The 10,870-nt window shown below is 34.8% G+C and overlaps 1 protein-coding gene across 12 annotated transcripts in view; it reads left to right on the top strand.

The window, feature by feature from the left end:
* LOC106076788 (uncharacterized) overlaps positions 1 to 10,870 on the top strand; it is a 71,773-nt gene that overhangs the window by 45,992 nt on the left and 14,911 nt on the right. For 7 of the 12 annotated variants that reach the window (XM_056011444.1, XM_056011442.1, XM_056011443.1 and 4 more), the window contains 2 exons: positions 5,273 to 5,650; positions 8,291 to 8,394. In XM_056011444.1, the coding sequence (XP_055867419.1) occupies positions 5,273 to 5,650; positions 8,291 to 8,394 (482 nt within the window). The remainder of the gene's footprint in view (positions 1 to 5,272; positions 5,651 to 8,290; positions 8,395 to 10,870) is intronic. The other 5 variants (XM_056011449.1, XM_056011452.1, XM_056011450.1 and 2 more) reach the window with 1 other exon arrangement.

Below are 10,870 nucleotides of genomic sequence, written 5' to 3'. Positions count from 1 at the left end.
ACCGGATAATACATCCCACACCGTCCCATTTAAAAGATTGGGCCATAGCGCTCTGTAAAGGCTATAAGCATGAATGTTACGCAATTAACTTTTTCTCTCCCTTATTATTTACCACATTCTGGTGGAATCAACGTTGGTATCGTCAGTTAGGAGAGAAAGAGTTAAACATGCTTTCACTATTAAAGTATTACAATGCAATTCGGAAATATTCGTCTTTTCTTATTTTTACTTTAATAATGAACAGACTCTTACAAACACTTATGTAGATTGGTTTATTATGGAACTAAGGAAGGATGAGAAAGAAATTAAACTTGCCAATGAATGATTATCTTATTGTGTTTTCAGTGTTTTATAAATTGTTTGCATTTTAATTGCGGAAATCCGTTGCATAAAGTGTATTATGTGGCAGATCCAAAGTTACAGTTATAGTCACTAGTGACAGCAAAGTTCCATTTCTTATTAAAGCTTTAAAACAAAGAATGAAATAAGTCATATTCAAGGCTGAGTGTGTTTGCAAAAGAAGAGCTTTTTCTTATGCAGAAATAAATAAATTATTGATTCCTTGCGCCCTCCTTCAACACATATGTTTTTTAAAACAACTTCAAGCATAAGAGCGCAGAATAAAAAAGCTTTATCTTACACCAGCAGACTCAATAGCCCAACTTCTATATAAGAAACAAGTTCACAGACTAATTAGTTTTCTATGTCTGAAGACAAATCTTTAAAATGTTATTAGTGTTTGTAGAAGATGCCACAAAGCTTTCACTTTCACTTTGGTTAAAATGGTATTAGAGTCTACACTAAGATGACGCACAAATGATTAATTGCGCAAAATTTCTTCTTGTTTGCTAAGAAAGTTTTTAGTGTACTGTACCACTGTAAGACGAGTGACGTAAGTGCTCTCTTTTTTTATATTTGATGTCATTCCGAAAGTTTTATTTAAGAAAACTTTCTAGCCAAAATTAATCATTCGTTAATTTAACTTTTTCAAAACTATATAACGGCCGACCTCAATGTGGCCAATAAGGGACTTTTTTTCCTCATGTATACACAATCTTCACTAAATTATTCTGCTCTGTAGGATTGTAGTCAAGGTTTTCTTTCTTCTTATATAATTTTTTGCAAACAACACATTTCTCCAAATGACATGTTTCTTTATAGAGCTGGCTGAGTCTACCTTGTCTGGTAAAGATGTATTTTTATAGACATATTTTCGATTTATTATAGAGAAGCAAAATCCACACACACACTCACACACACACACACACAAATTGTTATTTGCGAAAACGTTTACAATGATACTTACGGCAAATTAATATTTAATTTTTGAAAGGACTACTTCATTGAACATATCCTTAAATAAAACATAATCTCCGTATCAACCAATGCTGATCTTGCAAATCTATTAAAACAAAACGTTTCCAGTGTGTTTCATAATTGTATGTAATACATAGTAACTATTATTTTGGTTTAAGTTTGAATTTTGTTAATAAACAGATATAACCTAAAATGTATCTTTACACTTTTTTTTTTTTACTATTCGAGTCACTGGTTAGAAGTTAATTTAAAAAAAATAAACAAACTTGAAATTTGAAGTTAATGAATTTCCAAAAAAAAAAAAAAATGAAATATAATTGGAGCAGGGGTCTACCAAAACCCGGAAGTCATGGCATGGGATCTACGAGACAAAAAAAAGTTTGGGAACCACTGTGTTAGAATATAGAAAGGGAGATATAGAATGTCCCATACACGTAAAGCTTTTTCATTTGACTTCTTCAACTGCCATTTTATTCACTACCGATTAGTAAAATTATTTTATTGTTCTCCGGAATCATACAAAAGAAACTGCTGAAGTTCCTTTATGATACAAGATGGGATCTCTGTGGAAGAAGCAGTCCTATTTTTAATTGTTGTTAAAAAAGAGGCAGCCTGAAGTTGTGCAGCATCACTGCCAAGGCTGTGCTGCACTGCTGGCCTAGTTGATTTAGAACAAGGTCATTGTTTACAGCATCTGTGTGTAGTCGAGCTCTACATTCATTTTTAAATTCACATCGCCAGAACTTCTTAGAGTGGTCTGCACTAAACTTATCAAAAACATAGAGGTATCCTTCATGCGAAATTTTGTCTTTTCTTCGCTTCGACTGGACGTTTTCCATTGTTTATATATATAAAGACTGCCATCAGGTTTTCAGTTAAAAATATAATAGAATGAAATGGCGAAAGTTTTGCTAGTCTATCAGCGTGCTGGACAAATGATTAGTGAATGGTCCAAACTACGCGAGACATTGGACCGCTCCGGAATTAAAATTAAGGATTCTAAATTGGCACCTAGGGATGTCAAGAGAGGGTGCTAGAAACAGATTATGATCTTACCCGTGATAGAGGAAAGGGTGGAGGAAAGAGTATATACAAGGAGGGAAATGTGCCTAGAAGGAAGGGGCGGGATAGTTTTCACACAGGTAATGACCAGTCAGAAGATGACGCCAACGACCAGTGCTCGGTGCTGGCCTTGTCTTCATTTGTTTGATTTCACCTGTGTCAAGGGGAGATGTTTCACCCATATCACCCCTACCCAATTCCTCAAAGTATATGTTTTAAGAGTATCTTAACTTGTTCAGATATTAAACTAATGTCAATTCTTTTTTTTTAGGTCTTTTTTAAAGAAATCAAAGAATGTCATTCAGTGCGATTAACAGAACTCACTTATAATTATAATTAAAGGGAGGGGGGAGCATGTCATTACCTCTCAGGAATCTGACTTATTATATATAAGCAAAACATTTCAAAAGATAATAACAAAAAACAAAAATCGCTGAATGGTGTAAGAATTAGTACTATACATAAAATATTATACTAGAATTAAATAAACATTGTTATTAAATTATCGAAAAATTATATCTCGCCCCTAAACGTTTCCTGCGCCAAAATGGCTTGCACCAAATCGTTTCGTGCCAAAACGGCTACGCCTAAACGTCACGTACCGAAAAAAAATCATTAATAGGCTGCGAGTTTGTTATTAAGTAAACAGCAATGCCTGGTCGTGCGGTACGCTCGCTTGACTAATTGTCTCGACGATCTTGGGTTCATATCCTGCTCGATGTCATCCCCCGTCGTCCAGTGGGAGATTTGGACTAGGAAGTAGATTATCTCTACTTTGAAGGAACATCGAGAACATGTAAAACAATTTACAAAAAAACATTTTTTACAACGCCAAATGAATCTTTAAAATATTATTACTTTGGACTATCAAAACAAAATCATGTCTTGGATATTTCTTGCCAAAGTCTATCTACACTCGTATTTACAAAGATTTTTTTAGTCTAACTAGGTCGTGTGACGTAGTGGAAAGTCCTTTGATGTCATTTTAAATGAATTTATTAAATGAAATGCTACATAACTCGTGCGCCAACGTTTATTCATCATCATCTTCAAACTCCATTTGAGTGAGGGCTTTAGACGCACCAATCCTCTCTTGCAAAAGCCCTGGACAGAAACCCTGCTGTCTTGCTTGTGCATACATGTCACCATACAGGTCCCAGACAGAGATATATACAGAGATAAGCCAGGCTGGGGCAGTCAAAAATAATATGAGACACGGTTTCATCTTTTTCCCCACAGTTGGGCACCGTGAATCGAAATTTGGTCATAGCCGTGATAAATTTGAGCCAACGGGACAATAGCCAGTGCTGCACTGTGCTATAATAGTGTTATAATCCTATTCGCGACGCAAAAGAATTAACTGCGTGTGATCAGCTGACATATGTGACACAGGCCAGTAATACAGTTTAGCGTGCTATATTGAAATGCAAGGGACAGTACTGGCATGAACTTTGCACGTGAATAGCGCTCGTGTTATGGTCATCTGATCATAAGCCTGCGCAGACCAGAGAGACAGTGTTGGAAAGCGGCAGTTCAAAACCGGAGAGCGTTGAGACTGGGACTGTTAGTCGGCCTGAAGTCGGTCCCGGTGCAGTGAATTGTACGAGTCCAGTAAGAGACAGTAGAGTTTATTATGAGTTTAGTACAGTGATATACAGTCTAACGTTGTAGTACTTGGTTGTGTTGCCAATTGTGTCGTATTGGCTGTTTTATTTGACCCTTATTAAAGTTACAGATTATTTGGAGCCTTGTTGTCAAGTTCTTGATGTGTTGTGTTGTGTTTAGCAGTGTTTTCAGAAGGCCTGATTAGGAGAGAGAATCGTAACAATAGTACAGCACTGGACAGCCTCCACCACGGGGAAGTGTGGTCAGGGCGCCTCATGGGCTTTTGGGACTTGTCCCATGTTAGGCGCTTCCGCAGTGTCGAATGCAAACAAACCAACTGGAGGTAACACTTAACACAATGTAGAATCCACTAACACAGGCGAAAGGCGAACAATCAATAGAAGTTAGTCGACGCTGATGTTGAGTATCAAACAAGTTTAATAACAATGAAGGGAACCGTCGAATGTCATCTACTTCTAGCTGTTTATAAAATGCTTCTTATTTCCACGTTGTTTTGAAAGCGTTTGTTTATGTCGACTTCTATTTTGTTGTCTAAAAAAAAAACTTATTTTAAGTCACTTTCACTAAGTAAAAACTTCCCCTATTTCCAAAAAAACCAGCACATATAGAACTAGAAGGGAATGAGAAGGCTGACACACTCGCCAAGAGTGGGAACACACACTCACAATTAAACATTGCACTCTATCCAGAAGAAATGAAGAAACTAATAGGAAATAAAATAAATGAGAAATGGACAAGCTCTCATCCAAATCACAAGAAAGATGATGCCCATTATAAGCTATCCCGACAAGATCAACGTCTAAATCTTTCGTATTATCAGGACCGGACACAACAGAATGAGACAACATATGTACCGGAAGCTCAAACTTGGAACCAGTGAAATCTGCCCATGTGGAGTGTCACCAGAGAATGCTGAACATTTCATTCAAAACTGTTCTCTTTACCAAGAGGCCCGTACAAGACACTGGCCCCAAAACACCCCAATAGAAAGAAAACTATATGGAAACCTCCCTGATTTGGAAACAACTGCGCAGTTCATCTCATGTATTGGTCTGAACGCTCATATATAACAATGAGAACGTTGAAGAAGAAGAAGAACGAAACAATTATTTCTCAATCGTGACATAACACCCAGCACTTAAACCACTTTTCCGTTTCTTTGGGTTTTTTAATTATTATTATAACCATAGCATGATAAAGACCATTTTTAATCGTGTTATTTTTTACGATATACATAATACATTCAATCTGCATTTTTTGTGTTCAGATTCTTTTCTTTTAGAGTGCCCTCCTGTGCACGAAAATGCAGTAGCAACTTTAAAAGCTTACGTCAATCGTACAATAAATAAGACTCACAGAAATGCTCAGCCAGTACTTCAGTTTTCTAAGAATAACATTTCAGTACCGGTACCAGTACTTAGCTGTTTGTTAGATGAGGACTCAAAATGTGTAGATGAAGGCAGTAACATTACCAATATGAAAATAATTAATTTTACAAAACAACTTACTGAAAACCACTACGTCATCACTCTTGAAGTACTCACTAACACAAGCTGGACAAGTAATTCAACTAAATTCTCAGCCTTTGGAGAATGGCAAGTGAAGTTACTAAAGGACATAAAAACATGTGACTTGCAAGTCTATGGTAAATATTTTCAGACCATTGTATAGATTTATATTTATTTACAATTAGAATATAAATAATTTAAAATATCTTTTATAAATACGTTAGGATTTTTTCTTTGTAAGCTTTGGACTACTGGACGCAATAATAACTATAACTGTAGTTTCCCTAAAGTTTGTGTGAAATAGAATTATACTTAAGTATATATATATAAAGTTTTTTGCTGGAATTAGGACTACCAGGCTGGGCAGTTTTCTTCCTTTTTCTCTTATCCGTGCCAATCCTTTAGCAAATGTTAAGGGTCCAACCAACTCGAAGTCTGTCGTCAAGCTGCCAAATCTTGATCTCTTTATTTCCAAGTTATTCCATTGCTATCTGTTGTCCTTAGATCCCACTTGCTTACATCTCTGTATGTTAATCTTGGGGGCCCCTTTGTCCCACTCACTCGGAAATCTCTTGATGAGGATTCCCTTAACAATTCTTCCAACTGAAATGTGGGCGTCATGCCTTTACTGTCTTAGTCAATATTGCCTAGAAGCCTATGTCGAAACTTCCTGATTACACGATCCCTTCAGGAGATGCACATCATATGTTGCGATGTCGTAAGCAGCACATGGGAAAACTGTTCAATGTATACCGGTTTGCTTAATTTTTTTTCTCCAGCTCTCATTATCATAAAGCAAAGTGCTCACCTCACATGTGCTGTACATTAGCAATTTAACGTTATTATTGTATCTTTAAATAGTAAAAAAAAATATATCTTTGTTATCCTTATTATTCCTTATTATCGAAACATGATCTCTCTGCAGGGGTCTATATCTGCAGCTGAGCAAATTAGGCCAGATCTTTTGAAAATTATTTTAGATTAGTTTATTATTGTGACTGAAGCAATTACCTAGTATCTTGAATGTGCAGAGTGAAGCATCATTTAACAAGTAATCAGTGTCAAAGTGGGTTTTACGGGTCTAGCTAGGGGATGATATAACTGCTAATGTCTTAAGTAAATAATATAGGCCACGGGGTACACATTTGAGACCAAAAGAAAATCCTCTGCCGAGGACAGAAGTAGACGGCGAAAAGAAAATCTTAATCGATCACAGGCAGGCAATGGTTATGCTTGCCCTCGGTGTGGCAAAATATGTATGTCACAGCTTGGGATGTGTACCCGCGGAAAATACTGCATTCCTAATTAATCATTAGACTCGAAGACAAGCCTTATTATTATAACGACATCAAAGACAAGAGTACACGTTAACGAACAATAAATGAATCATCAAAGATCGTAAACAATAAATCATTAAATACTAAATTGCAACAATTAACAAACGTTAATATGCAAAATAGTTACAAGTGTGCATAGCAAACTTTCATACATTGGTTATATTAGAAATTATGCAGAAGAACACTCCTTCGACATACACTCAATTTCGGCCACACGCACGTCCCGGTAATCCACTTCTACATCAGAGAAATATATAAGAATCTACATCTGCGCTACCTGCACAAGGCCAAACTCTGTTACGGCGCAGCCTCAAGCCGTTAAAACGGGGAACAGTGAGAAATGTAACGCAGAAAGAACTTACAACCAGAACGTCTTCTCCGCTAAAAGAACAATACAAGAACTAGGTGTAACGTCTAACACACGCAATATTCTTGACAATAAAACATGCCCAATGCAAACTAATTAACCATATTTTAAACTTAACACAATTATGCAAAGATTTTAGATTTTTGTCAAAAAAAATATTTTCTTTTTTTTACAATTTTATTGCTATTTGCTAAGTTAAGTAAGTTCGGTCATACTAACTACTACATTTCCAAAAAAAAGAAAAAAAGTTTATTTAAAAAAAAAAAGAAAAAAATATATTTAGTATGCAATATGCATATAATTGGAACATAATTTAAAACAATAATTAATTAGTTTTTCATATTATCATGTGTACTGCAGAATGGAATACCAAAGTTAAGGAGTTTTTATTTTGTTATATCTTTTTAAATGAAATGTTGTGTTTTTTTTTCCTTGAGTCTTTGAATTACCCTTTACCCTTTACAAAACAATTAGATCAATTAGATATTCACTACAAGACATCTGTTAGGCCAGGTTCACATTCACTTTCACCTATCCCTTGGTCTGCTCGACTGTTGGGACACCACACAAGATGTGTCAACCTTCTTTATCCATTCTTCTCTGTCCTTTGTCTTTGATAGAATTTAATTCTGATTTTTTCTTTTCTGAAAATATTGAAACCTGCCTTTTTACTTACCATTGATGGACTACTTTGGGGGCTGATTTTGAGTTTGTGTTTGCACACAAACTGTTTTTGTAATCTTGTTTGTTTGTTTTTTTTTGTTATGTGTACTAAATATTAGTAAATATTAAAGCTCTTTTAATTTGTTTTGAATATTTTGTAAAAATATAATAATAATCTTTATTATCTGTGAAGAAAATAGATTTTTTTTTTTTTTTATACAATTGTGCGTTACAAATTACAATACATAATTACAGCAAACAACTTTTATGATAGGACACACAATATACATTCATGATACTAAATGCATTATTTTAGCATTATAGTAACAATTATTATTATTGTTCATTTCTGTTATATCTATATTTAAATGTTTAATGATTTTAACTAAAGTGTTTTCTTTTTTTTTTAGCTCTAGATAAACCTCAATGTATCAAAGAGGAGTTCAACATTACTTGTATTTTTAATAAAGTATTCCCTGAGGCTTATTGTTTTTTTAACATTATTTTTAATGATGTAAGTGACATTTTTATTATTTAAGGCTTCTTTCTTATAAATTACTAACTTTAAAGGGGTGGAAACCTTGTCATCTTCTAAAGGGAGAGGTAAGGTCTTAGCATCATCCAGAAAAGGAAAATCTTAATTTATGTTTAGTTGGTTTTTCATGCTACTGAAAATTCTATCCCACGCTACTCTGTAGATTGCTAAAATTATTTTTTTGTTTTTATGCAGGTAATTTTTTCTTATGTTTTATACTATTTATTAATTTTAAAGATATGATTTGAGATATGATAATAAGATAACTTTATTGGTCCAAACAAAGGAAAATTTGTTATGATAGCAATTTTCCTTAACTTACTACTGCTAAAAAGTCTTGAACCAGTATTTTGATTCACTGATTCCTCCTTAGTGGGTGAGGTTGAACATTCTTTTTTTTCACTGCCTTTTGCATTTTCTTCACAGTCTAGTAATGGTACTGGTGTTGTCAGCTTTCAGCTGTCTTTTTTTTTCAATAACAGGATTCATATTGATTGCAGCTAGATGTCCATCCTCTCCCAGGTTCTTGATGTCTGTTGGATTGCTGTTTGTTATAATTAAAGCTGGTGTTTTTTTTTATTAGGATTGAATAGCTATCTCAGCAACCAATCATCCTCCTGTTTCAACGAGCCTTAGTACCATACTTGGTGGGCATTAAAGGTTCTAAATTGGATTTAATAATTTGTATTTCTCATGGAATGTCAGAAACTCATAAAACAACCAAAACATATTTTTGAAAGTCAAAGCTATTATGTTGCTCAAAAAGAATGTGTTTCTCATCACAGATTTGCATTTCTTTTTTTTTTATTCTAAATTTCTAAATTGTATTTTTTTTCTTTTTCAATATAAATAAATACATACTGATCAAAAGTGATTAAAAAGCTTTTTTTCCACAATAATTCAACTAATAACACAGTTTGAAGGGTTAATGATTGCAAAAGCTCTACCTCACCTACGAAGAAAACTGTGACTGGCAACAATACTTTATTCTGCAAAAAATACACATACTTTTTAATCTTTTTAATAAATAGAAAATAAACCTTTTTAATAAATAGATATAAACAATCAATCTATATATATAATTCTCTTCTTCCCTCAAGAGTTTGTCGAGTAGTAAGAAGTATTTCTGTCCACAAAAAATAAGAGTAGTATTCACACTACGGATGACTGGCTGCATGCTTGACTGTCGTTTAAATGTATCAAACCCTGCCCGCTCCCATCCCCCTTTGTCTTGCGGTAGATTTGGACTACTAACTAATCTATATAATCTACTATATGTAAATAGCAGGGTTGGACTTAACCATTTTGGGGCCCTATGCGAAACAGATTTCGCGGGGACAAGTTTGGGTAGGGAAGCGGACAATAAGTGAAATTTTAGAGTTTGTATTAGAAAATAAATTCATCTATACATTTTATTCATTCTTTACTACGTACAGAACTACTTTACGAGCCTTGCGTGTAGCAAAGTCATACAGTATATCATAATAATTCTGTTTCCTACATAGATCCCGCTCAATAGCAAGAATTACCAAATGTTTCAATCTATCTTTGAGAATTGTTTTCCATATTAAATGACACCCCAAAATGACAATTTTTTTTATATAATCCATATATTTTAATGACTTTTTCGTATATTTTGCGATTTCGGGAGAATTCCAGGAGTTACTGGTAAATCGACAGGATGGCGCGGGAAATCTGTTTTAAGTTTTAAAATGGTTTAAATTAAAATATATACACCTAGAATTAGAGCGGGTCCTATGAAAGTGCGGATCCTTTGAAAGTGGTGGCCCACTACGGTCACATAGGTTGCAGTGGCCTAAGACCAGCATTGCAAAATAGCGGCGTATCCCTCAACAGTTTAAACGAGAAGAAGTAAAGGAAAGATCACTCTCTTATTTCTGCGGATAGTCCACGAGAAAACAAGACGGGGGGGGGGGGGGGACACGTAGTCACCGTTGTAACTAAGAAATATCACTCTTTTTTTTTTATTTCTACCTCACGTTTAAAAAAAGGGGGGGAGGTAATCTACTCTGTAGTAACTATCAAGGCGACAGAGCACGCTCAAGAGTTTGGACACCATGGAAAGATCACTCTTTTATTATTGCAACTTGGATGGAGGGAGTTATCCTAGGTAATTTAAGAGGCGAAAAAAAGAGGGGCGAGGAGCAAGTAGTATTCATCCGTCACTAAATAGCAGAACCGGACTTAACCATTGTAGAGCCCTATGCGAAACAGATTTCGCGGGGCCAAGTTTGGGTACGGATACGGATAATAAGTGAAAATTAAGAGTTTGTATTAGAAAATAAATTCATCTATACATTTTATTCATCCTCTACTACGAACAGAATTACTCTACAAGATTTGCATGTAGCGAAGTCATACAGTACATCTATTTCCTACATAGATCACGCTCAGTAGCAAAAATACCAAATGTTTCAATCTATTTACGAGAATT

Source organism: Biomphalaria glabrata, chromosome 14, assembly GCF_947242115.1.
Source record: "Biomphalaria glabrata chromosome 14, xgBioGlab47.1, whole genome shotgun sequence".
Lineage (NCBI taxonomy): Eukaryota > Metazoa > Mollusca > Gastropoda > Planorbidae > Biomphalaria > Biomphalaria glabrata.
Note: the sequence above shows the minus strand (reverse complement) of the source record. Positions and strands in the feature narration are given on the sequence as shown.